General features: G+C 58.2%; 1 protein-coding gene across 1 annotated transcript in view; it reads right to left on the minus strand.

Annotated features, from left to right (window-relative positions):
• Nucleotides 1-283: 283 nt before the first annotated feature.
• The window catches only part of CACNG3 (calcium voltage-gated channel auxiliary subunit gamma 3), a 65,172-nt gene continuing 38,083 nt past the window's right edge, over nucleotides 284-27,372 (minus strand). Inside the window, exons 2-4 of the mRNA XM_084881257.1 lie at nucleotides 8,540-8,623; nucleotides 5,626-5,766; nucleotides 284-1,287 (exon numbers count right to left, since the gene is read on the minus strand). Coding sequence (XP_084737383.1) covers nucleotides 776-1,287; nucleotides 5,626-5,766; nucleotides 8,540-8,623 — 737 coding nt within the window. The 3' untranslated portion in view covers nucleotides 284-775. The remainder of the gene's footprint in view (nucleotides 1,288-5,625; nucleotides 5,767-8,539; nucleotides 8,624-27,372) is intronic.

Raw genomic sequence — 27,372 nt, forward strand, 5'->3', positions numbered from 1 at the left:
CCTAGGTCTGAGAGCCAGGCTTCGGGCCACATGCCCGCCCAGGATCTGGGTGACGGACACACCGACTCTGACATTCGTGGGAGCACCTTGCTGGCCTCAGGAGGCGAAGGGACCATCCTGCTGGCCAGCGTGCATCTGAGCAAAGCTGGGCCCCCAGCTCAGCTTTGCGGCCGGCTGGTGCGGCCCCCAGCTCACTTGGCAGCTGCCTGGCACAGTCCCCAGCTCACCGGGCGGCCGGCTGGTGCAGCAAGTACCAGAAGCAACGACATCTTGGCACAGGCGGTCACAGCAGAACCTTTAATCACATGAGTGCTTATTACAGGGGCTGCTCCGGGGCTCCGGCAGCTTTGATTTCTGGTCATGTTCTCTAACACGGAAAGGTGAATGCCTCCCCAGGGCCATGGCGGTGTGTCCTGAGGATGAGTGTGAGGGGACGATGGGGACAGCTGTGCACACGCCTGGGTCTGTGGGATCCCCCCAAGCCACCAGCTGTGACTCAGTGAAACCCTAGTCCCAGGAGGGAAGAACGTGGAGGTCCTTCCAGGGCAGAGGGAGGGAGGGAAACACTCGGCACAGATACACAGAGGACGGCGTCCGGGATGGGCTTGGAGGTCGGGGCAGCGGAGGGTCAGGACCTGGGGGGAGGGGCAGAGTGTGGGACAGGGCTGATCCATTTGGTTTCATTCTTTATAAAAAATAATACCATCACGAGGACCATGCCATGCAACCTCAGTGACACCCGCGCCCCCTCCCCGCTGCCTGCGGAGGCGAGGGCCTAGACCGGCGTGGTGCGCCTGTTGGCCAGGTCGTTGTGCAGCGCCTCCTTGAAGTCTTTGGGTGTGGAGTTGTGGAACTGCAGGAAGGCGTGGTCCCGGTCGGAGTTGAGGAGGGTCCCCATGGTGATCTTGGAGGGGTCCCGGGAGAGGGTGAACATGGAGATGTCGGTGGAGGGGATGGCGTGGAAGCCTTTGCCGATGGGGGACAGGTCTCGGGACCTGGGCTCGGTGGAGCGGGAGCTGGACCGCCGCCGGAACCGGTACCTGTAGGGCGGCAGGCGAGCAAAGGTGGACTTCTTCAGCAGCTCCGAGTGCGACCGGGCGCGCAGCTGCTGGTGCTTCTCTATGTAGATGTGCACGGCCACCACGCCCACGATCTCCGCGATGATGAAGGAGAAGGCCCCGAAGTAGAAGGACCAGCCGTAGGAGTAGCTCTTCTTGGAGTCGCGCTGCCCGGGGTCCCCGGCGTTGGCCGATATGTAAACGATGATGCCAATGATGTTGCTTAACCCTAAGGGAAGGGAAAGAAAGACGCATCTTTTATAAGCCTCGGCGGTGACGTGCAGTCTCTGTATTTATGGGAAACGTGGGGTCACCGGGAGCGAGGGGAAGGGTTTGTGGGGCAGCTGAGTCTGCGGAGCTCCCCTGGCTGTCTCTGGGCCTGAGCTCCATCCCAGGTGGCGGCCTTCAGCTGAGAGTCAGTGGGTCCCACAGCCAGCGCAGCAGAACTCAGGACACACGACTCCCCGGGAACCAGATCACTCCATGCACATGCAGTCTCCAGCAGGAAGCCATGAGGATGGCAAATGAATGAGGTGCAGGTCCCTGCCCTTGAGCTCCCACCATTCATAGGAGAGATTGACATTAATGCAATTAGAGCAGAAGACAGGGGGGCTCTCCCAGAGACATGGACAAACGCTCAGGAGCCAAGGAGAGAGATGACTAAGCCGCTTCCCTCTGAAGACAAGGTGACATTCAAGCTGGCCCTGCACTGAGGAGGCGATGAGAGGCCACTGCCCATGGAGTGAGCGGAAGAATGACTTATGAGGCTCCAGCTTGAGTCATGGGGACACTGCTGGCATCTTGAGCTAAAATAAGAGGCAGCAGAGAGAACAGGCTTTGAGGAGAGAAGAAAGGAGAGGAGGGGAGGGGAGGAGAGGAGAGGGGAGGGGAGGGGAGGAGAGGAGAGGAGAGGAGAGGGGAGGGGATGGGAGGGGAGGGGAGGGGAGGGGAGGGGAGGGGAGGGGAGAGGAGAGAAGAGAAAAGGAGAGGAGGAAAGGAAGAAAGGAGAGGGGAGGGGAGGGGAGGAAGGAAGGGGAGAGGAGAGGGGAATGGAGGGGAGGAGAGAAAGGGAGGGGAGGAGAGGGGAGGAGAGGGAATGGAGAGGAGGGAAGGGAAGGGCAGTGGAGGGGAGGGGAAGGAAGGGGAGGGGAGTGGAGGGGAGTGGAGGGGAGGAGAAGGAAGGAGAGGAGAGGAGGGAAGAGAAGAAGAGGAACGAGGAGAGGAGAGGAGGAGGGAAGGGAGAGTGGAGAGGGAAGGGGAGGGGAAGTGGAGAGGGAAGGGGAGGGGAGGAGAGGGAATGTGAGGAGAGCAGAGGGGCAGAGAGATGTGGACACACGGAGGTGGTAGCTGCCAGTGGACATGTGTGGAGCTACAGCTGCTGTTGGGGACCTAAGGAACCGCGGGAAGGGACAGTGGCTCCCGAGTCCCCTCCGCAGGGTGCGGTAATGTGCAGGTTCGCTGGGGATGGGGACATGGCGTTGTCACCCAGTCGGCAAGGTCCTCCACTTCGCGTCCCCAGGTGCCAGCAGACCAGCACGCGGAGGCGGCCGAGGCGTCGGGGAGCCAGGTCTCTGGGGAGTGGTGAGAAGAAGCCACGGAGCCTGGGCCTGAGCTGAGCTTGTGTCTGCCCCCTCCCTCCCATTATTGCTCCAAAGGCAGTATGGCTCTTTGTTCCTTTGCTCCAAGGGCCTCACTGGGGCCTCGATGCCAGCAATGACTCTGAGAGGTTGGCACATCGCTGGCATCTCCTTGCCTCCAAATTCAGACCACCCGCCGCGCCCTCAGTGTCCTGCCAGCACTGGCTGGTGAGTCATCGTTGTCAGGGCCTCCTGGCTCTGCCTTCCATTTCCCGAGCACCCCATACTCTTCCCAGGGATCCCCAAGGTGTCCCCATGGGCCAGCACCCAAAAGGTGAAAGCAGGGCCTGCTCGTGCTGCCATTCTGCCCGGCTGGTGCCCGCATACCAGGGGGCTGCTTCTCCCGCCTCCTGGCGTTACTCCGCACAGGCGGTCTGCGCGCAGGCGCTACCCCTGAGCTGGTCTCAGGGCGGGGTGGGGGGGGTGGCGCCGCCAGGCCGGCCACGCTGCAGCCCCCACGGGCTGGAGGGCTCCTCTCCGGAGGCCAGCGCGAGGGTGAGGAGGGCAGGCCCAGGCTTTCACATTCGAACGAACGTGAGTATGACGAGGAGGGAGCAGAGAAGAAGAGAGCGGATGTCTGAAGTGTCCATGGGAGACAAAGACATTTCAGCTTCTCGCCATGACCCTGACCCCCTCTGCGGCGGGAACACACTGGAAGCTCCCAATGGAAGTCTTGCCAGAAAAATCAAAGTTCCAAGAGAGGCTCAGAGGTCAGACAGGGTGAAAGGAAGCGAGAAGCCAGGTGATATCGGGCACTTCCTGTGCCTGCCTCAGGTTACCATGGCAGTGGCCATGTTAAAAAAATCCCCTCTCGTCTACGGCCATACCACCCTGAACGTGTCGATCTCGCTGAAAAATCCCCTCTCCCACGGGTGACAAGACCGAGGCAGAGAGCAGGGGAACTTCCTGGGCCGACAGGGCCAGGAATGTGGTGGGGTGTGAAGCTCACGAGGAACCAGTGGTAAGTGGGCATCACGGCTCCTGCTGCCCGCTGTCAGCTCCCTGCGGGCAGGGGCGAGACCAGTGTCACTGCTGAGGCCCCTCCCCAGCCCGGAGCTGGGCCCACAGCTCGCGTGCAGGGCATATTTGCGTGTCGAATGAGTGCACTGAGGTGGCATAAAAATGACATAAACCTGGGTATAGAAGGCAGCTACTACGCATTGAGAAGTTACTGTGTGCTAGGAAGTTCTAGGCACTTTACACCAGAACATTTATCCCCTCAACAGCCCTAAGAGGTAGAGCCATTATTAGCCCCGTTTTTCAGATGAGGAAACTGAGGCACAGGAAGGTTAAGAGCCGTGTCCGAGGTCACAGAGCTGGAAGTAGTAGAACAAAGATCTGCACCAGCAGCCCGGCCTCAGAGCCCGTCTCTTCAGCACTTTGCACACAGTAGGTGCTCAGGGAAGGGCTGTTGATTGCTTGTCTGCGACCACAGATGGGTAGAATAGCTGAGCGAAGGAGAGCCTTAGAGAGTGCGAGTCCTCCGTTTTGTAGGTGGAACCCTGAGGCTCTCTGAGTTCCCGGGGGAGGTCCGTGGGGGAGGTGGCCTGGGATTGACGTGTCCTGTCCTCCTCCCGCAGGCTCCCAGCTCCCTGTACTGCTCAGGCGGACAGCCCCAACACCTCCTGCTGCTGGGGACACACGCCTCCCTAGTAACCCCTGGGGCACACAGTCAGGGTCTCCTCCAGCTAGGAAGCCCTCCCCTCAGCACAAGGCATCTCTTCTGGGCAGCGGGCGCCCAGGGCCTGGTGGGGCCGCCAGAGCCTAGAATGCGCCTCGAAGCAGCACGTGTCCCCGAGTCTGCCAGCTGTGACCCTCTGTCCACGGCGTGTGGCCGGGCCTGCTCCTTTGGGGTGGCACACCCTGGGGCAGGATGGCAGCTTCTGGTCTGTTGCTGGTCAGTTCCCGGAGCCTCAGGGCAGGATGCGGTCCAGCCTCCTCGGTTCACAGAGGGGACGCAGCGGGGAGGGACTGAGAGGAAGGTCTTACAGGGCCCGGGACTGTATCTCCGCTGCTTCGCCAATACTAGAAAGTAATATTGTGCTGCTTAGGTTCCACCTACTTTCAACAACCCTATGAGGTAGGAAGTGTTATTTTTTCCCACTTTACAGGCGAGGAAACCAAGCTACAAGGCGTTGGTAGCGTTCCCAAGGCCACGCAGCTGGAGCCAGACCGCAAACCCATGACGTAAGCGCCACCCTTTAAGCTCTTCCCCCATGTTTCCATCCCAAGAAATATGCGCATTATTGGCAAAGCCTGAGGTCATCACCAAAGAGGCAAGCCCCACCCCAGCCCCCTGCCTGCTCTTGGCTTTCCTGAATGGCATAGTGGGTGTGAGGTGGGGAGTGGAGGGGAGGGGGAGGGAGGAAACACAGAGGAAGGAGGAGATGAGGAGTGGTGAGGAAGGGAGGAGAGAGAAGGCAGAGAGCAATCCCTTCCTTCAGCTGGTCTCTCATCCTCCTTGCCACCATGGGCCCCTGTGGTCAGGGCTGCCCCTGACCAACATCCCCCCTGGCGGCATCTGGCGCTGCCGGGCTTGCCTTGTTCCGAGGTGCCCTGAGCAGTATGAAGATTTGAGCCATGAGAAGCTGTGAGTAATCGTTAACCAGCAGACACAGACCTCAAAAGGCCAGAGTTCCTGTATGAAGAGGCCCTGCTGAGCAGAAGTTGGACATTTTCAAACACTCTCAGGCCCTGACTCTTAGGCCGCACACCATTCAGGCCCCCCGCCCTCATGCGAGCGTGGGCACCTCAGTCCTGCCCGCCCTGAGCGGACCTGGCCACCCTCCCGTCTTTCCTCCACGCTGCCCCTCTGTTCTGGTAAAGCCCGTGGGCCTCCTCCCTAACATGCCTTTCGGGGGGAACCCTGAGCAGCAGGCCTGGCTGGCCTGCTCGGGGGGAGTCCGCGGTGTCAGGGCGGCCGGGCTCACCTGCAGAGACGAAGAAGATGCCGGCGCTCAGGATGACGTTGTGCCTGCTACGGTGGAACTCGCTGGCCGCCACGCAGAGCCCGCCGAAGAAGAGCAGCGTGACGCTGAGGATGGGGAAGACGCTGGAGGCCCGCACGGCCCCTGCGGAGAGAAGGAGAGGCCGCCTGTCCCAGCAGCCCAGGGCCCGCCCGCACGGATGCCTGAGGGGAGCCAGCCCGTCCTCGTCCTCGTGGCCCAGACCAGCGCCTCCCCAGAGCCCGTTGCACCCTGAAACTCAGTCATCTAGCGTTGGGTCTGGGTTTTTGAGGAAGTCTGATGGGCCAGCGCAGCTACCCGGGGCTCCAAGCCTCACGCACCTCTTCCCACCTCCCCCCACCTCCCTTCCCTGCCTACCACCTCCCCTTCTCCTGGGATGGATCCTCAGCTGCCCACTTCCCTCTCTGCCCAGCCAGCGAGCACAGCCGCTCTTTGCTCCTGGTGGGGGCTGGGCACGGGCACAGGAGCAGCAGGGCCCTCTGAGTGTCCCTGCAGGAGGGAGTGGCAGCGAAAGCATATGAGGCGCTGTGCCAGGATGGCAGGTCGCAGCAGAGGGGGACGTTTTGTTTTGCCCACATTCCTACCAGGAGCCCGGATTTCATGTGGCACGGGGCCCTGCCAATGCCTGGCCTACCCAGTCCTGGGCTCCCATGGATCCCATGCCCGCCACCAACACGCCGGCCTGTCCCAGCACACCTGCACTGGCACAGCACTGGGCGTGCGTGTGTGGGAGGCGTGGTTGTGTGGTGCCGTCACCGTGTGGTGACTAGACAGTGGCCAGCCCACTCCTGGCTGCCTCACACCGCACGCCAGCCGTGCCGTTTTTGCCTGTCGGCTGGCGTCCGCTCTGGATTTGTTTGAGCCCAGACCCAGGGGACACCTCAGTCCTGCCCGCCCTGATCCGACCTGGCCACCCCTCCCGTCTTCCCTCCACGCCACCCCTTTGGTGGTGGCTTCCGAACACAAGGCTTCACTGCTCTCTTCCCCAAACGCCCGGGCTGAGCTGGGTCTTCCGGGTGGGGAGGGGGCTTATTCCCGGTGACTCACCGCTGGCCCTGAGAGGGTGGCCCGAGCCCCGGTTCTCTGAGGGCGTCTCTGGCCCACAGGGATGCCTGTGGATAAGCCTCCCGCTGCAGGGAGAAGCTGTCCCCCACCCAGCAGCACCCGGGAAGGAGGAGGCGGCAGAAATCAGTGCAGAGCCCTGTCCCACCACGTGTGGTCACACCAGGGCCTGCTGTCGCCGGCACTGGGGCCGGCACCCTGCGGGAACATGACCCTGACCCGGTGCGGCTGGGTCAGTGTCTCCAAAATTCTCAGCAGGAAATCCGTGTGCTGAACCCTTAACCTTGGCCGCTCCCGTGGCTCACGGTGAGCACAGGTGGGCCGTGGTGAGGTCCCCGCCGTCCCAGAGGCCGCGACGTGTTTTGTGGAAAAGCCCTGGACTGCTCCCAAGAGCTGTGGAGCAGGTTTGCTGGTTGTGAGATAGAAGTCACAGTTCCATTCGGTCTCCAACAGGCAGACACCACAGTCTCATCAACAGGAAAGAAAACAGAAAAGCTCTGAGCACTCGGGAAAACCCCTCTGTCATCCCCCAAAACGGGTCAAGCCACCTCTGTAAGCGTGAATCCCCCACCCCAGCCTTTCCGAGCTGCCGGCAGAAATACACCCTCATAGGCCTTTGGGTAAAGGCTGGTACGTGGATAAGGACTGAAAAGAGATAAGTGGTATGTTTATGTTGTAAAAATTAGCTTAAATGTGACTTTATTTTAAATTGACCCCTGCACCATTCACATTGTTACGTGATTAAAGGCTCATACATAGACCCACAGCCCATCTGCAGACTGAAGCTAAAAATGATTTTCATTGTAAAAACACTCCCCTTGAGTGATGAGTTACACACATCTGAATAGGACAATTTCTCAAAGCTCTTGCTTTAATAACAGTTTTAAAAACACCATCTTGCATTTAACACTCCCCTGGAAGTCCCCTTCCGGGCGAACGGGGACACCTGCCCAGTGGAGAGGTCGCATTTCAATGACATTAAGTCCCGAGTTCTCCCGCTGCTGGGTCCGTGTCAGGCCCGTGTCTGCGCTGGACCTTGCTATTACTCATCTTACACAAGGAAAGGAGCTAATGCGTGGGGCTTCCTGATGACATGCTGGCTCAGTGGAGCTGGCGTGAGCTTATTTAATTGTGTGACCCTGTCAGAGGGTGACAGTATAATCTCATTTGTGACGAGATAAAGAAAGCGAAGAGATGGAGAGATAGGCGGCTTGGCCCAGGTCCATCCCTGCTGGCAGGGCGCCAGACGGGCGCCAGTCCACAGTGGCCGGCAGGAGACCTGGCTCTGAGCCACCACTCTCTGCCCCTCGGCCTGCTGCCTGTGGGACAGTCCGTGCTGTTTCTGGGAATGACCTTGGGACAATCCTAGGGAGGCACTGGCCCTGCCCTGGGAGGACTGAGTCAGAGGGGTGAGCTTTGCGCTCCTTTACTCCCCTGTCTTGCCCCTGCACCCCGCCCATTAGCACCTGGGCCATTAGCACTTTTCCCATTAGCACCTTCTCCATTAACACCGCACAGCCCTCCGGGAAGGTGCAAACTTGGCTGCCAGTTAAAGAAAGCCTTAGATTTCCTCCCAAGCAGACCACAGGCATCTCCGGGCTGTGACTGGCCCACTTTATTCCCCGTTTCTTGTTCAGCAAAAGGAGAGACTTGGCTATCAGACCCGCTTGGGCGTCCTGTCTAGCAGCAGAGGCCCCTGAAGGTTCCTTTGCAGCATCCATTTCTAGGGTGAGCTTTGAGCAGCGAAGTCAGAGGCAGCTGGGCGGCTCCAGGGCACCCTTCCCTCCTGGGGAGACCCGGGAATCGGGCAACTTACGAAGCAGATACTCAGATGTGTCCTGGTCGTAGTCAGCATCATCGGGGAAGTGGTCGATTTTCTTGCAGACCCCTCGGAACGCCCCTGTGGGAACAAACGTGGTCCTGAGCGAGGGGGAGGGACGGGTGGAGGAGGGGGAGCAGAGTCTCGGCCTGGTCCCAGCCCTGCCCCTCCGCCCGCGGAGAAGCCCCGCCGGGGTGTTGGGCTGTGGCGGGATGTGCAGAGGTTGGCCCAGCAGCATCCTTCCTAGGGCACAGAAGGAGCCAGTAGAGAAAGAGACAGGGATTTTCTCTTTTCTAGATGACGCATGATCTTGGGATCCATCTAGAAGAGCAAAGAACTCTGAAGCCTACGCACTCGTGTTGAGGACTGTCTTCTCCCTTTTTTCCCAACCAGCAAGGGAACCGGGAAAAAGGGGCGAGAATGCACACAGAACCTACCTGCCCGCCTCGCAGGGGCTGGAGCCCGGCATAGGCATTTTGCTTGTGCTCCCGGTGAAGACAGCACTGGAATTCCGGTTTAGATGTGCTGGCTCCTGGGGGCAGGTTCCAGGACCCTCAGGAGTAGCCACTCCCCCAACAATGCTCACAGCCAGCACAGCCCCCCTCCCCTCTCCCTGGAGAGACGAGCTGGCCCAGCTCTAAGGCTCACCCTTCTGAGTGCTGCACAGCTCCATCTTGGGAAAGCGACTGTCAGTGTTTCGCTTCCTTTCCTTTCCTCAACATCAGCTTGACTTAACTCGTTGTGGGTGTTTGATAGTCGAGGTGGGTGTTGGTTAACTATCCAATTAACCGATCTCTGGGGGCAGCTAATGATGGCTCCACCAGTTTTTACACATGACAAACAACTTCAGAACTTCTCACCACAAGCAGCACGGATTGCGCGGTAGCATTCCAGTCCCTACCACGGAGGTTGGAGTCGCATGGAGGCGCGGGGCAGGTGTTGTGGACAGTGGGCAAGGTTTAGAGTCACATGGGGCTGGGCTTTTGCTGTGAGAATTACAGGAGGTGACATGTGAAGATGAGTTCATGGTTTGCAAAGCTCTGGGCATGTCAGAATAATGGTCGACTCTTAACGACGTGCTTCCAATGGGCCAGGCACAGAGCGGAAGCCGGCTTTCCTCCTCCACTCAGTTGTGCGGCCCTGGGCGATGGGCCATTCACAGGGACATTTGATGGTGAGGCCAGAAGACCACAGAGGGTCTCAGGCGTCACTGTGGGAGGTGGGGAATCTAAGCCCACGGTTTCCCATGACACTAAGGATGTAGATGTTATTATGATGTGTATTATCATCCTGCTAGGGGCCCAGTGCATGAAATTCATGCACAAGGGTTGGGTGTCCCTCAGCCTGACCTGCACCCTCTCCAATCTGGGAGCCCTCAAGGGATGTCCTACTGATGATTTAGGCCTAGTCAATGTGGGTGTTTGTTAACTATCCAATTAACTGATCTCTGGGGGCAGCTGCTGACTCCCTGTGCTTCTCTGCTTTCTGTGGACTTGCCTGCTTGATGCCACCGCAGGCCCTGCTGTCTGCTCTCTGTGGGGACCTGCTTGCCCTTCGCCACCCGGGCCAGGGACAAGCAGGGCCCTGCTGTCTGCTCGTTCACTGTGGGGGACATTTCTGCCCTGCCTCAGGCCACTTGCCTGCGCACGGGCTCAGAGTGCCTGGGTCGCAGGGATGCTCATGCCCCACCGCCGGCTGCTCTGTGCCTGCACGCATAGGCCCGGAGTGGCCAGGAAGTTGTTCCAGAAACCCAGCCCCTGCGGGCCTACGTGCAGGCATACAGGCTCAGAGAGGCCTGGCTCTTGAGGATGCCTGTCCCCAGGATGCAGGCCGCTTGGCAATGGTGAGTGCATAAGTAGCCACAGGGCAGGAACATTCATTGCATTGCCATGCGATGCAGCGGATGTTCCCGCCTCGCCCCCAGCTGCCCTACCTGCGTGCGTAGGCCTGGAGTGGCTGGGGTCATTCCAGGACCCCAGGTGCTCTGGGCCTATGAGCAGGCCTACAGGCTCAGAGAGGCGAGAGGCCCAGGTCCCGAGGATGCCTGTCCCTGTGATGCAGGCCACTTGGTGCCATCGTGCACACAAGCAGCCACCCAGCCCCCAGCCACTCCACACCTGTATATGCAAATTAACCCATCAGCTCTGCTGGGTTAATTTGCATACCCACTCCCGATTGGCTTGTGGGTGTCACGGAGGTACAGTCAATTTGCATATCTCTCTTTTATTAGTGTAGATACTATAAGGAGGCTTTGAGCCAGAGGCATCACACAATAAATGAGATGCACTATGAAGACATCCTCTTGGGCTCAGAATCAGGAAGGGGTGTCCTGGTGAAGAGAATAAAGACTCAAGGAAATTCTTGGGAGAAAGACAAATTCATAACTTCTTTCCTGATATTGAAAAAAGGCCTTTATTGTTTTTTCTTTAGACATTTGGGGTTCATTCACAAGTCCCTGGTTGTTTTAAGCCCCCTGCCCTTCCAACTGGGTGGGTGTAAGCCGGAATAACCCACCTGTTGAGCGCGCACCAAATGGTACATACCATTCTAAACACTTTACCTGTTTTATCTTCTTATCTTTTTTAATCTTCACCTGAGGATATTTTCCCACTGATTTTTAGAGAGTGGAAGGGAGGGAGGAAGAGGAGACAGAGGGGGAGAGAGAGATGTGAGAGAGACACACTGGTTGATTGCCTCCTGCTTGTGCCCTGAACCAGGCTGGGAATCGAGCCCACAATCCAGATACACGCCTTTGACAAGGAATCCATCCTGAGACCCTTCGGTCCGCAGCCAACACTAACTGCCAGCCGGGGCTGTTTTGTCTTCTTTAGCTCTCCCATTAGCTGTGTGAGGCACCTGGTGGCTGGATCCCTATTTTCCAGAGGAGGAGACGGAGGCTTAGTGCAGTGAATGCCTTCCCCGAGGACATAGCTCCCAGCGGTCCATTCCAGGGCAGCCTGCCCAGCTCCATTCCTGCCCAGCACTGTGCCCGCTCTCTCTTCCGCACGCATAGAGCTGGAAGCAGAGCCCTTTACTAGGGGCTTTGTGATAGTTTTATGGTCCATCCACTACTATTGAACTGGACCAGCGGTTCTCCATCAGCCAAGCTCTTCCCCTGACATATGTGGGGCCCCGAGCAGAGGGAGGGCAGTGGTCGTGTGACCACCTGTTGTCAGCTGTCTCACATCCTCCAGCAGAGAGTTCCTGGGAACAAGGGTTCAGCTGAAGACGCAACGCAAACTCTACTAAGACAGACCAGCCAGAGCCACGTGGTGATAAGGACCTGCGCGCGTGCCTGTGTCCCCATGGGACCTGGGGCTCCCAAGGTGGCTTGAATGGAACCAGGCCTCAGAGCCGGTACACCCGCAGCTTCCAGAGAAACATGGTCTGTTTTTCTCACAGCCCATGAGCCGAGAATGGTTTTGCATATTTAGATGGTGGAGGGGAAAGTCAAAAGAATAATATTTTTTTACGACATGTAAAGAACATATGTGAAATTCAAACTTCACCGTTTGTAAATAACATCGTATGGGAAAAGCATCCCCCTGTCCACAGCGCTCTCGCTGCAAAGGCAGAGCGGAGTGGTTGTGGCAGAGACGGCGAGGCCGCAAATAGCCACTGTCTGTCTAGGAAAACCTTGCTGATCCCTCGCCTGAAGCTCTCTGCCCTGGGCGGTGGCAGACTCTGAGCCCTGGCCTTCCTGGGGCAGAGGACACGATGGGGGTGGCACTTCCAGGGCAGAGGTCAGGCACCAAGGCTTGCAGAATGGCATTCGGCCTGGGTTTTCGTTTTATGTGCAGCATTTCAGTGCACCTTTTGTAAAAATTGAATATGCTCCTCCAGCTTGAACTTTAGGATTTGTCATGTGAAAGCTTGACCTGCAGATTCTCTTTGAGGAGGAGGTGTTCTGGCCCACGTTCCCTGGGACAACGACCCCTGCAGGCCCTTCCCCCAACCCCCTGGACCACCCCCAGGTCTGTGTCACCGAGGCCCCTAAGCAGATGACCTCTGGAACTCAGCCTCTTCCGCCGTCAGAGGGATGAGGCAGGGGAGAGGCCCAGCGCCGGCCGCTCCCAGCACCATCCTCTGACTTACTCAGGCACCAGCGAAAGCTCTCACACAGCTCCTGGCACGTGGCTAGGAGCTCGGTGAATTAGAGCTGTGACTCCCGGGATGTCGGTAGGTATTTTAGGACCGGAAGAGACACGCTGGTGTCCTGGTGGGTTTTAAAAAGCAGCATAAAGGAAAGAGAAGCCGGGGTGTCCCTGAGGGTGACTCCACACGGAGCGAAGCCGCTGGCACCTCGTGAATGCCATCGACAGTGGCGGGGCCACGCGTGTGCGTGTAATCAGAATACCCACTGCCCGCGTGTGTGTGCACTTCCTCTCAGGCTTCCTCTCCCCGAGCCTGCACACACATGGCTTATAAAATTGGGGCCATGCTGCTCTTCTCAGCTCCATATCCTCAGGAGGATTTCCCCATCAGCAGCTCGGAGGGACGCAGGGGGTGGAGCTGCTGGTGCATGCAGAGGGAGGGACCCAGAGTGACTGAGTGAGGCTGTGAGGACCCGGGCCGGGAAGAGGTTTGGGTGGAGAGAGCCAGCAGAGGCTGCCTGAGACTGGCTTGGGTGGTGGGGTGGGGGCCTACGGCCTCATCCTGGGTAGAGACGATGGTGCTGATGGTTCATCTGTGGCTCGGGCAAGGGAAGCACACTTCCTGCACATGGGGAAGGGCGCACCTTCTTAGATATTTCTTGGTTCTGAAATATCCCATTAGAACCAAGAACGAGAGACGGTGCTCACCACCGCCACCTCGGTGAGACCACTGCTCTACAAGCGCCCGGGCAAGAGAATAAGACCGAGTGAAGAGTTCAAGCAAAAGAGAAAGGAGGCTTTCCAGAGAGAGCGCGGCTACTGAGGAAGCGGACGGCTCTGCTAGGAAAGCTTCAGAGTGAGTGCAAGAGCTCAGTCCGGTGACTCCTTACGATATGAGACTCACAATGAGGCTGTAGTCATTAAGTCATTGTGGGCCTGACATTAAAAAATAACACCTATTAGGATATTTTTTTTTAATGCAGAGGAATATTACAAAGAAAACAAGAAGCAGTCCATTATTCCATATTCAGATAATTTATGTAAAATTAAAAGAATATATGCACACAGTTAGAATATTCAGTGTATAGAGAAAGCATTAGAAACTAAAAAGCATCTCCATCATCGCCAAAATTCTCTCACCTAATAACTTAGTTGAGTGATTTTTGTTAACTGAATGCTGATTTAATCATGTGTAAATTGAGATCTGCAGGTTAATTAAAAGTTAATCAGAGTAAGGGAGGCATGTCGCTTTAGGCAACATGTGTGATGCTGTGAGAGCTGTCATTTGGGAACTCAGAGTGGCTCAGGCTGTTAGAGATGGAAGATGGTTGGTCTGGGGTTACAGGTGAGAGGTGAAAGGTGAGAGGTGAGAGGTGAGAGGTGATGGGCTGTGACAACTGGGTGATTCAACCTTTGTCCTCTCCCTCCCTCTCTCTTTCCTTCTTTCCTTCCTCCTTTCTTCCACCCAAATGTAATGAGCACCCACGGGGTTCTAGGCTGTTTGAGGGCCTGGGACCCTGGTCCGCATGGGGCAGAGCCTACAGACCGGTGAGCAAAGGAGCACGACCGCTGTGGCTCAGGCAACACGGCCTGTGCTCATTGTGCATGAGTGAGGGCAGGAGGCGAGGATAGGAGGCGAGGGCAGGTGGTGAGGGCAGGAGGCGAGGGCAGGAGGTGAGGGCAGGAGGCGAGGATAGGAGGCGAGGGCAGGAGGCGAGGGCAGGTGGTGAGGGCAGGTGGTGAGGGCAGGTGGTGAGGGCAGGCGGCGAGGGCAGGTGGCGAGGGCAGGAGGCGAGGGCAGGAGGCGAGGATAGGAGGCGAGGATAGGAGGCGAGGGCAGGAGGTGAGGGCAGGCGGCAAGGGCAGGTGGTGAGGGCAGGAGGTGAGGGCAGGAGGCGAGGGCAGGAGGCGAGGATAGGAGGCGAGGGCAGGAGGTGAGGGCAGGTGGCGAGGGCAGGAGGCGAGGATAGGAGGCGAGGGCAGGCGGTGAGGGCAGGAGGCAAGGGCAGGTGGTGAGGGCAGGAGGCGAGGGCAGGTGGTGAGGGCAGGAGGCGAGGGCAGGAGGTGAGGGCAGGCGGTGAGGGCAGGAGCCGAGGGCAGGCGGCGAGGGCAAGAGTCAAGGGCAGGTGAGGGCCATTTTGAGCAGGGTCTCTGGTCAGACCCTTGAGCTCAGGCCTGAGTGGAGGGGAGGAGCTGGTTTGGTGCAGAGCCAGGGCTTTAGTTTGAGGACCCGGAGGGAGGACCGTGGGGTGGGGACCGTGTATGGTGGCAGTCTCTCTGGGCCCAGCAGCTGCCCTCCTAGCGTCCCTTCAGCAGCGGTCTCTGGAATATGCAGGAGGTTGGGTGACACAAGGACCAAGGTCAGTCCCCCTTCCTTGGGGTTGGGTGACCTAAAGGATCCACGTGGTCCTGAGTGGTTTCCGAACAAGGGAGGCGGCAGGGCAGGGCAGCCTGGAAAATGGGAGCCACCGTCCTGGATGAGCAGTGCGCCCAGGCTCCGGGGCTCCATCTCCATCTCCTTGCCCGGCAGCTGGGCCCTGGGCATGGCCAGCAGCAGTCAGGAAGCCAGTGCAGCTGCTCAGCTGTGAATTTTTACAAACAGGTTGGATTCTCACAATCTGGAGGAAATGTAGGCTGCCCTTCAGCAGGACATGTCTGACCATCTACAGGGACTTTGTGGTGCAGTGGTCACAGCATGAGTGTGGGGGCCCTCAGGCTTGAGTTCGAATCTCTGCTCCCCCACTCGCTAACTTACTCAGGGATTTTGGCTGAGTCCTTTACTCCCCTGAGCCTTGGTCTTCTTATCGCTAAAACATCGATGATCTGCAGGGTGTGGGGAGTTTTCAGAGTAGGCAGTCGTCTGCTCAGATGTGCTCTGTGCAGGCTTTGGCTAAGGGCTCTCTGGGTCTTCTCACACCCAGGAAGCAGGTACCCTGCTGGGTGTAGGGTGGTGAGAGGAACATGGGTTCCATCTGCAGCCCCGAGGGGAGACCCCACGTCTGCAGTCTCCGGGGAAGGAGGGGACGCCGGCAGGGCCTCTCCCTGGTCCCCCCGAAGGGATGCTCTGGCAAGCAGCCCACACTGATGGTCCTGGAGCAGAATTCGGTGACTGTGGCACCAGCCGGCCCAACAAGGGACGCTGCTTCTGAGCAGCCTCGGTAGTTACCACGTGCCCAGAGTGAGTGGGACACCCTTAACCCACCCAGCCCAGCAACAGTGCCAAGACCTGGTCCAGCCCAGAAATATAGCCACACAAGGCCCAGAGCGTGACACCTGTCCCGGCCACAAGTCCCACTGGTGCGCCCACATTCCGGGCTCAAAGTCCAGCTCAGAGACCCAATCAGGGTTGCCTGGAACTAGGGCTCTGGGCCTGCAAATTGGGCCTGTGGTAAACGTGCCTTGAGAAATCAAGAAAGAGGAAAAGCATCACATTTGTCTCTGCCCCTGAGGACGTGTGTTAAGAAAGCAAAAGTAACTGCCTGACTGTAAGAATGTTTGAGGTCCTGTGTTATAGCAGGTTTTTATTATCATAGGATAAGGATTCCTTAAAACATGTTCTCAGCATGGCTGCATATGGAACATGCTCTCAGTGTGGGCTGCACATGGAAATGTTCTCAGTGTGGCTGCACATGTACATGCCCTCAGCATGGCTGCACATGGAACATGTCCTCAGCATGGCTGCACATGTACATGTTCTTAGAGTGGGGTGCACATGTACATGCCCTCAGCGTGGCTGCACATGGGAGATGTCCTCAGTGTGGCTGCACATGGAACATGTCCTCAGCGTGGCTGCACATGGAACATGTCCTCAGCATGGCTGCACATGTACATGTTCTCAGAGTGGGCTGCACATGTACATGCCCTCAGCGTGGCTGCACATGTACATGTCCTCAGCGTGGCTGCACATGTACAAGCCCTCAGTGTGGCTGCACATGGGAGATGTCCTCAGTGTGGCTGCACATGGAACATGTCCTCAGCATGGCTGCACATGGAACATGTCCTCAGCATGGCTGCACATGTACATGTTCTCAGAGTGGGCTGCACATGTACATGCCCTCAGCGTGGCTGCACATGTACATGTCCTCAGAGTGGCTGCACATGGAGCTGCAGGGTGGAGGAGGGGAGCTGAGTGGGAGAAGACAGATGCTCAGCTCTCCCTGAGGCTGTCAGTCTGCCAGGGCAGCGGGGCTCTGTGGCTCCCAGGGAGGCCCACCTGCAGCCACGACCGCAGCCTCCAGGCGAACCCACTAAACCGGCCGGTAAGTGATGGACCTCAGGACGTGCTTCCACCTTCACGTACAGTGAGTGGCCCCTTATGGAACAGGGTGTTTGTCTTACCTATCCTTCCGATTCACCAGGGTGAACAGGAAAGGAAGCGCTGCTGCTTTTGGTGGGAGGGTTTTAATTCTTTTGATAAAATCGCGTGATGATGTGATGTGAAAGCTCCGATCTCCTGGCTGGGCTGAAGCTTGGCTTTCACAGTAGATCACAAAATGGGTCATTTTTGCAAAACACACTTGAGCACATCATCATTGTTCTCTGGGGCTTCACTAATCCTTTGATATTCAAATCCTTGGATGTGCCTATCACCATTCTGTCCGCCTATCACCATTCTGTCCTCGGTCCCTTCTTCCATTGCTAGCTGGTGTCCCCCGCCAGGCTCTCACTGCCCGCCGGCATGCACCCTACCCCGCAGGTGCACCCTCACATCCCTTTCATGATGCCCTGTGCGCTGTGCTAGACATGCAAGCTAGCTGTGCAGCGTCTGCTCCTGTTTGCATGGTGGCGACCGGAGCCTCTGGCCGCACAGAGTGTGAATTCAGAGCAGTCGGTGGGCGGGTTGGGCTGGGCTGGGCGGCTCTGAGTAGAGGCCATGCATGCACACATCCATATCAAGATTGCATTTGCTGGCTTGTCCATGCAACCTCCATGTGCAAGGATTTGGATACCGAAATCACAGGTATCGAGGGCCCTGAACTAAACTTGGTCTCTGAGCAGGATGGGCTTGGGTGCAGCAATGAGGCTGCCACTCCTTGTAAGAAAGCCAAGGAGGGAGCGGGTCAGGGAGAAATGACACCCTCTTCTGACGTTACTGAACTGCGGTCAGTGCCCAACCCCAATTCAGCCTTTTGCTCCACAGACTGAGGTGGCCCTTCACACACAGCAATCAGGCCAGCAGGGAAGGACAGGTAGGGGGGACCCACACCTGCAAGGGAGGGCATTTGGGGGTGACCAGGCCTGTAGGGAAGGGAAGTTAGGGGCAATCAGGCTGCCAGGGGAGGGTTGTTAGGGGTGACCAGGCTGGCAAGGGAAAACAGTTAGGGGTGACTGGGCCAGCAGGGGTGGGCAGTTGGGGGGAACCAGGCCTGCAGGGGAGGACGGTTAGGGGCAAGTAGGCCTGCAGGGAAGGGCACTTAGGGGCAACCAGGCTAGCAACAGAGGGCAGTTAAGTGTTACCAGGGGAGGGCAATTAGAGGACCAGGTTGGCAAGGAAGAGTAGTTAAGGGTGACCAGGTCAGCAGGGGAAGACAGTTAGGGGCAATTGGGCTGGCAAGGGAACAGTTAGGCATTGATCAGGCTGGCAGGGAAGTGGTTAGGGGGTGATCAGGCTAGCAGGCAGAAGCAGTTAGGGGCAATCAAGCAGGCAGGCAGGCCAGCAGTTGGAAGCCAGCAGTCCTGGATTATGAGAGGGATATCTGAAGCCTGTTTAGGCCTGATCCCACCGGGCAGTCGGACATCCTTCGAGGGGTCCATATTTAAGAGGGTGCAGGCTGGGCTGAAGCACACACCTTCCCCCATGCACGAATTTCATGTACTAGGCCTCTAGTCACTGATAAGCTCCCTCGTGGACACCCCACAATGGGGATCGGGCCTGCAACCTGGGCATGTGCCATGACTGGGAATTGAAATGTGACCTTCTGGTTCATAGGTCAACAGTCAACCACTGAGCCACGTGGGCCAGGCTTATTGTTGAATTTTAAGAGTTCTTTGTATATTTTGGATAACGGTTCTTTATTAAAAGTGTCTTTTTCAAATATTTTCTCCCAGTCTGTGGCTTGTCTTCTTATTTTCTTGACATTATCTTTCCAAAGGTTATGTTTTAAACCCAAATTTAGCACTTTTTAAATTTAAAAAATAATCCAAAAAAGTTTTTTTTTTTTTTTTTTTTTTTTTGTGTGTGTGTGTGTGTGTGTGTGTGTGTGTGTGTGTGGCATCTCATCTTCTGAGCGTTCTGGGCTCAGACATCTGCCCTCTGTAAACATGTCACAGAATCAAACCCACAAAACTGGAGCATATGTTTTATCTGTCTCTACAGAAAGCCACACTTTCTGACATTTTGTGCCACCTGAGAAAGGGGAGCGTGGGGCTCCTGGACCCATTCCCAGCTGCCCTGGGCTGCTCATGCCAACCCCCACTGGGCCGCGCTGCCGGACACTCGCAGATCAACTCCCGAGCACATCCATCCGGGGCCCTGACATTTACCCAGCGTCTCTTACTCTTCTATTCATGAAGCATGGGCGGTTGCCATGGCAACCATTAACTGCACCTGACATCTCGGAGCGGTTCCGGCGTTGGGAGCAGACACCACACTGGGGTTCAGTTCTGCAAGGTAAAGAGCTGCTGCCTCGTAGGACCCCGTGACGCCGTGGTTCCTCCCCGCAGCTGGCTAGGCGGGACGTGGTGTGATTGATGGCCCCAGGCCATGAGCGGTGCACCTGCACAGCTGCACACAGGTTAGCTCGCAGGCTGCTGCCGGCACCGGGCCGTATTGGTTTAGGGACAGAATAGTCATGGATACAGATCCGGGCATACACATGTCTCAGTGAGCATCGGAGAAGATCGAGAAGGCTCATCTCAGCAGTGGTTACCGCTGGGGCTGAGAGAGGATGAAATTTGAGTAGCAGATGGTGGGTAGCTTTTGCCTTTTAGTCTTTTGTTTTTAGAGTGGATTATGAATGAGTTTTACTGAGTTGATTCCATCTCCCTATATTTTTCAAATTTAAAAATCTAAAAACAGAGGTAGTATGTAAGAAAATGTTGAGCTGATCACTGTCTGGCACAAGTTGTGTTTTCAATAAAAACGTCTGGCCACTGAAGGGGAACATGAGGCGTCAATAGTGTGTCTGGGGAGGAACAGCCCCCTTCTCTCTGGGGTGGGCAGCGCTGGGTTTGCGTGCCTCGTGGCCACCATTAACGCGACCTTGGTGTGGTAAGAGCAGCCAGAATTTGCCCAGAGCCACCCGCTCCCACCTGTACAGACTTCCTCCTGCGGGTGAGCCCTGAGCTGCCTGCTGTAAAGTTCGTCTGAAGAGCCACGGGTGCCGGCCGGGCGGGGCCTGGCTCCAGGCGGGCAGCTGTGTCTGAGCTGAGGCCGGTGCTGAACACGAGGCAGCCACCGGAGGATGAGAAGGGACATCTGTCAGGGGGGCTGGAGTCCCGAGGCCCATGAGCCCTCTCCTGGGCAGTGCCTCTCAGCCTCAGGGGCTGCAGAATCCCAGGGGCGGGGGCTTCCTTAAAGGACAGACTCCCCGGGGATCCTGGGTCAGCAGGAGTGGGGGGGGCCGGGGGTCTGCATTCCAACCTGCTCCCAGGAGATGCTGATGCTGCTGGCCCAGGGCCCACCCGTCCCACTCACAGTGCTCCCCGAGGGAAGCTCTACTTTCTAGCCGCCCGCACAGAGAGAAGGGGGTTCCCTAGCCCCTTCCTTCCACCAGGGGGCTCCCCACAGCCCCAAGTGCTGGGCTGTGCAGTCTGTCCTTCCCCCACCGCCAGCCCCCCTTCCAAATGTGCAAACACTGCTGATGCCCAACCAGGCTGTGGTCTCTCAAACCTCCCTGTGCCAGAGCCCCCCGCTGCCTGAGCGGGAAGGAGGAGAGCCCAGTTCGGGCTGTCCTGCCTGCTCCCTGTGAACTGGCTCCTCCACATTCTGCCGGCGGGCCCTGCCGGGCTGAGGAGCAACCCGCCTCCCATCCTCTGATTCCTCCGGGAGGCATGGCGTGGGCATGTGTCTCAGGGAGAGAGCAGCTGAGGGGATGCCCCGCTGGCCAGCGCTCAGGCCCAGGAATCAGCCCGACGCGAGTCAAACCTGCCTCTGCCCCTTGGTGCCTGTGCAGCCTTGTTCAAATTTCTCAGCATCTCTAAGCGTCAGTTTCCTCACCCGGAAAGCTGGGATGGCCAAGCAGATGAGCCCATAGAAATAAGCACCTAGCACGCCCTGGGTCACAGGCCACGCCGTCAATAATGATGATGCTGGTGGCCAGGCAGCCTGGTGGGTCGCTTGTGGGACCTCTTCATTCACACTCAGTCATTTGGTCCCTCCCTCCCCCCCCTCCCTCCCTCTTCCTCCCTCCCTCCCTAGTTCCAGTCTGGGAAGCTGGTCCTACTTGCCATGCTGTCTACATCCTCAGCACAGTAGGAGGCACTTCCATTATGTTGTTCCATGCCTGTTACATGTACATGTTCATCCTTATCTCATTGGCCAGGCCACTGCAGACCGGGGAAGTGGAGGGAGTGATTTCAGGGCTGAGCTGACAGTGGAACCAGGCCTGTTGGTTCTCACTCTCGGGGGGCCACCCCATGGGGACCTGGGCGGAGCCACACGCACTCCCAGGACTGGACGCACACCGCCTGGGTCAGGCTGCGGCTCCTAAGCGCGGGTGAAGTCTCGGGCTCTCAGCTGTGCTGCTGGGAGGCGGTCTGGGTCTGGGCAGGCGTCCAGAGCAGAATGAAGCCACAGATGGATCAATCAGTTGTTGCCCCAGGAGGGCCAGGCTGCCGCCGCCGCAGCCACGCTGGCTCGGTGGGCGGCCAGGAAGCAGGCCAGGACCTTCCCGCGGGAGCTCTGTCTCATTGGGGAGAGCTCACACTCACAGAGCGGGGCCAGTCGGAGCAGCAGCGAGTGCTTAGCGTGCAGAGGCTCCCAGGCCGGGCACTGCCGGGGCTGGAGGGAGAGGCCAGGCCGGGGCCTCGGCCTGGGCACCGGTGGGGGAAGCATGGGGCATGTTTTAGGGGCTGGCATTGCCCAGCCCGAAGGGGAGGCTCTTGCCAGGGCTTGGAAAGGAAGGCGGCGCCTGCTCTTGACGCCCTGCTGGATGGATGAGACCCAAAGGGTTCCTGAGATCCCCCGAGTGGGAAGAACTCAGGTTTTAGCCAGCCTGGCTCCCAGGCTGTGTGGCCTCGGGCCAGTTACTTACGGTCTCTGGACCTCCTTTCCTGCTTGGTGAAGTAGATAGTAACAGTACGACCCTCAGGCACGCTGTGGCAATGGGAGACGGTGCCTGTGAGCACGCAGCCTGCTCGGTCAGGCGACTGAGAGGGAGGGTGGCGCACAGAGGAGGAGGAAGCGAAGGACAGGCGTGCTCTGCAGCCGAGGAAGCACCCTGGGAAGCCCCGGCCCTTCTGGGAGGCAGAGAAGACCTTCCTCCCGGAATGTGAGGGGGAGGCGGGGAGGCCTTGGCCAAAGATACAAAGCAAGTCGGCAGCATGTCCGTTGGCCTGGCCCTGAGGAAGCGCTCGGTGCACTTGTTGAATTAATAGGTTCCAAAAACAGTTCTCCCGAGGTTGGGGGGGGGGGGGGGGTGCCGGGTTAGGAAAGTGCCAGCGTGAGCTGGGATGGCTGGGAACCCCCTGCCTGAGGCGTCACCTCCGACCTTCGACCTTCGGCCTTCGAGAAGGCAAGGCCAGGTGCATGCTGTAAGGAGCCCAGGAAGATCCGCAGCTCCTTCATGGGGCTGAGGGCTCCCAGCCTCACCTTCTCCATCCCATAGTGCCCAGAGCCCAGGGCTTCTGCTTTCTCCTCCTCACCACCTACCTGGAATGCAGGAGGCACTGGATGGCATGCAAATGAGAGAGGTGTGGGGGTGTGGAGGGGCAGAAGAAGCAAGAAGAGGAGAAAGAGGAAGAAGAGGAGGAGGAAGAGGAGGAGGAGGAGGAGGAGGAGGAGGAGGAGGAGGAGAAGGAGGAGGAGGCAGTGAGAGTCCCTGAGGGACTTTCCAGGTCTCAGGATGGAGCTGCCACATGGCTGCTGGGAGTGGTGGGAACACAGGGACATATATATCTGTACTGCGAGGGCCGGGGTGGCCCACGCACGCAGAATGTTGTGATGGCTAATAAATCCCGGGGGAGAAACTGGGCTTTGGCTCAATCTAGATTCATCCATGAAGACGAGGCTTTCTACCTTTTATTTTTACTTTCTTAATGTATTTTATTGATTTCAGAGAGGGAGAGAGAGGTAGAAACATCAATGATGAGAATCATTGATTGGCTGCCTCCTGCATGCCCCCTACTGGGGATGGAGCCCACAACCTGGACATGTGCCCTTGACCAGGAATCGAACCATGACCTCCTGGTTCACAGGTTGACGTTCAACCACTGAGCCACGCAGGCCGGGCACCTTTCTCCCTTTAAACATCCTGGTGCGCTGGCCAAAGGTCAGTGCCATCCGGCACCAGGCCTGAGGCGTGCCCTCCCCTGGGCTGCCCGAAGACCAGGGCTCCACACCTCCCTGAGGGGCCAGCTTCGTGGGCACAGGATGGAGCAGGCTTATGGGTCCCAGGCCGAGGAGACTCTGTGCCTGGGTTAGCATACTGAGCTCTTCGCTGCCCGGGGCCTTAGCACACCTCCTCCCCCGCCTGGATGTGTCTCCTCCACAGTCTCACATGCTGGCCTCACCTCACAACTCAGGTCTCAGCTCAGATGTCACCTCTTCAGGGAAGCCCTCCCTGCCACGCCTTGATCTGACTCACTGGAAGATCACTCTCTGCTTTGCGGAGAAATCATGTAATGTAGTGTGTTCTTGCACTGTTTTTACCCCCCGCCCGCCAGGCGCCCCTTTATGAAAGAATGTGACTGTAACTCATCCGCTCACTCAGCGCGCCTTGTGTGAGGAAGTTTGTGCAAAACCAAGACCGAGAGTCCTGTGCGGGCCCATCGGGCTCAGAGCTCGAGCTGACGTGTATCCGGAGGCTCTCACGCTGAACACATTTCATGGCCCAGTTTCCACAAAGAGCAAAGTTGCTCTGACAGGTGTCAGGAGGTGGTTAGAATCCAGCTCTGCCGCTGGCTGTGATGGCCGTGATGGCCTGGGCAGGCCTTCCCCTCCTGGGCCTCCCCTCTCACCGCGCTCCTGCTGGGAGGAAAAGGCTTCCAGTTTGGCAAGGGACGTGGCACCAGGTATCGTTTGTTCTCGGCCTTTTTCTACCCTCACCACGCCTTAGCCTTTCCTCTTTGTTCAGAGGCCTTAGCTTTGTGCACATTGGAGACTATAAAGTGGTGGTTGAACACTCATAAGAACCTTAGTCTATGCTTGATTTGCTCTGTGATCTCAAGCAGGTTGCTTGCTATCTCTGTGCCTTAGGGCACGTCTGCAAAACAAGAACAACTCACAGAGCTGCTGTGAGCAAATCTAAGAATGTAGTGAACCAGGGGCACTGAGTAAATGCTTACAAATGGTTAGCAGTTAGCGTCCATCACTGAAGATGCTGATCAATTAAGGGCTAATGAGCTCAGGCCTGGACCAGGAGATGCATGGATGCAGGCTCAGCCCAGGTCTGAGGACGGCGTGGAGAGGTGATGGGCAGACCTGAACCGCCAGCACAGCTGTGTCGGCGGGCAGCCCTCAAGTGCAGAGAGGGCAGTGTGTATGCTGCCCTGCCCTGGCCGTGCGGGCACCGTCCCACCCAGGCCTGAAACAGTGGAGCAGGGCAGGGACTGCTCCATCAATGGCATGGCAAGTGCACTGGGGGTCACTCACCATCTAACCCCCCACGTGTGGCCATTCCACCTTGCCTGGCCTTCCTCCTGGGTCCCTGGCTCATTTGTTCACTCAAGCAGTGTTTCCCGGGTGTCCACAGGTCAAAGGCCGTGTCCTCTGCCCAGGAGTTTGAGATGCAAATAAGTGTGGCCCCACTTGGAGAGCTCAGGGCGGAGGGGAGGAGGCAGCAGCAAGCCATTGCCCACAGATGCCGACGAGGGAACACGGGCCTCGTGTGCACCACTGGACCAACGAAGGGAGGCCTCCCACCCCCGCCCAGGCTGCTGCAGGGACCTCCCCACCCCCTGTGCTGAGTGGCGCCACCCGCCCAAGAGCCGTGCGTCTGGATGAAGAGAATGCAGTGGAGTCTTCCCGGAGTGGGAGCCGGCCTCCACGGCAGGCAGGTGTCTCCCCAGCCACATGTCCCCACAAGCCTTCTGTTACGTGTGGGGACCTCCTGTTCTTCCGAGGGGCGCAGGGAGAGGCGAGGGGCCAGGCCTCTGTCCATCTCTGTGTGCGGACCCAGGGCCACTCACAGAGACCTGGGAGCACAGGCGGGACGCGGCGTCTCAGCCCGTTGCCCGGGCACAGACTGCAGAGAGGGCATGCCCGAGGTCCCGGGAGGGTCCTCAGGAGGGGCCTGCGTGTGGCACAGGGACAGGGACGGGCTGTGGCTGCCACGTGATGTTCTGAGAGACCCCCACCCTGACCAGCCCCGGACGCGAAGCCTCTGGGGAGGCGGGTGAGCTCGGCCACGTTCCTGTTCTGAGGCGCTTTCCCATGAGGAGCTCGGCAGGGCACAGGCTGCCGCTGGGAGGAGGGGGCTGAGGGGAGAGCCTGCTGTGCACCCCAGCATCTGCCGCCCACGTCACACAGCCTGGGGTGCCCGCGGCTCTGCCACTCCGGAGCCTCACCTCCCCCTCTCTAAAGGGGCAGGGCTGGCACAGGGCGGAGGGTCGTGGAGGTCGCTGTCAGTGTCGCCTGGGACGGCCCGGGGTGTGTGAAATGCCATTGAGTTGTATGCCTCGTTGCATTTCTCTGTCAGCATGCCACACTTTCATTCTTAGAAAGAAAAAGGGCCCTAGCCAGTTTGGCTCAGTGGATAGAGCATCGGCCTGAGAACTGAAAGGTCCCAGATTCCATTTCGGTCAAGGGCATATGCCTGGGTTGTGGGCTCCAGCCCCATTGGGGAGACATGCATGAGGCAGCCAATCCATGATTCTCTCTCATCATGGATATTTCTGTCTCTCTCTCTCCCTCTTCCTTCCTCTCTGAAATCAATAAAAATACGTTTAAAAAAGAAAAAGAAAAAGGTAAAAGCTCTAAGTATTAAAAAGATGATGGTACCCTTTCCCATGACCTGCGAACATGCATAGGGACATACAACCCCCGGAAGTTTCTCTGTCAGCGGGGCTGACCTTAGCTTTGGCGCTGACCGATCCAATGGCGCTGTTGGGCTTCCTCTCTGCACCCACCTTCCCTTGCCCACAGCGTGCAGTCTGTGAAGCCAGCCGCCGAGGTGAGGGGCTAAAAGCACCAGGTCCCGGTCTTCCCCGGAGATGCGGCAGGAAAGCAGCCACTCACGGCAGGCCCGGGCAGCGGGCAGGGATGCCAACCGCCCCGGGGACACGCACAGGGCAGGCTGCCCGGCAGCAGGCAGGAGGGCTCCCTGAGAGGCTGACCTGGAAGGGGAGCCCCGGTGCTGAGGGGAGCTTTCCGGCATCAGGGGCTGAGGAGGAGCCACAGATGAGAGCAAGGCCAGCTGCTGGCATGGAGGAGAGGGGTGGACGCGAAGCCGGAGGGGAGCGAGGGGCAGAGCAGGCCCAGGGGGTTCTCACCCAACAGCACACACCCCCACCGGGAGCTTTTAAAGGAAGCACCAGTGCCTGGACTGCACCGAGCGGAACTGGGCCTGGTGTCTGAACTCCGCAGGTGACCCCGGGCTCCTTAACGGTCCAGTGCCACCGGGCGGGGGGACAGACAGGCTTGTCCACGTGCACAGCTCTGTGAGGGGCCGGGGCTCCATCCTGCTCTAAGGGCTGAATGTGAAGGAGCCCCAGGCCCTGGCAGAACATTAAGCCCAAGGACAGCACGACCTTATGACCTTACGGGGCTACCATGCAGAAAGGGACCGGCAGCAGAGCAGATGGCGCTGAGGAGCAGCAAAGGGAAGCTGTGACCTCTTGCTTTCTTTGTTGTCTGAGGCCCTGGGACCCCGAGCATGGGGTCACCAGAGAGAGATTGGACACAATCTGGAATCCCTCTCGGTGCCATCTCCCTAGAATTCACATGTGTCAAACACACGGCCCGCGGGCCAAATCCAGCCCGCCAGGCCTTGCAATGTGGCCCGCACCGCGCTGTCATCACTGCACTCCGCTGTCAGTTTATGACATTGTCAGTTTATGACTGTTCAGTAAACCATTCGGCCCGCGATTTAGGCTGGATTTTAGATTTTGGCCCCTTCTCTGATTGAGTTCGACACCCCTACCTAGATACTCAGGACCATCCCTCGAGGGGTAACGCCCCCCAGTGACGACCTTCTAACCCAGACCTACCACAGGGCCTCAGGAGCAGAGAGCAGGCACAGACCCAGGGAAGTCGAGAAGACCAGAAGGATACACAGTTGTTTTGCATTGTATGATCCTTAGTGTCTCCGCTCCTGTTTGCCACTAGCCGTGCCCACTTCGGGGAGGCACAGGGCTGCATGCCGAGGCCAGTGAGGTCTGGTTTCCATGTGGAGGCTCCATCCTGCTGGATGGAAAATAGGTTCCCAGCCCCAGCCCTGCCTTGGGTGAAGCCTCAAACCCATCCCTGCAGCCCTGAGAAAAAGAGCCCTGAGCGGAGAAGAGTGCAGACCTCCCAGGACGGTACATTTTCCCAGGGGCGGCCCCTCCCCCCGCATCCTCCCGGTCACACCCCCTGTGCCCCTGCTGGGCGGGGACACCGCCCCCCTCCCCTCAGGGCGCCAGAGAGATGCGCTGCTG

Source organism: Pipistrellus hanaki, assembly GCF_964339955.1.
Source record: "Pipistrellus hanaki genome assembly, chromosome: 4".
In the NCBI taxonomy this organism is placed as follows: Eukaryota; Metazoa; Chordata; class Mammalia; order Chiroptera; family Vespertilionidae; genus Pipistrellus; species Pipistrellus hanaki.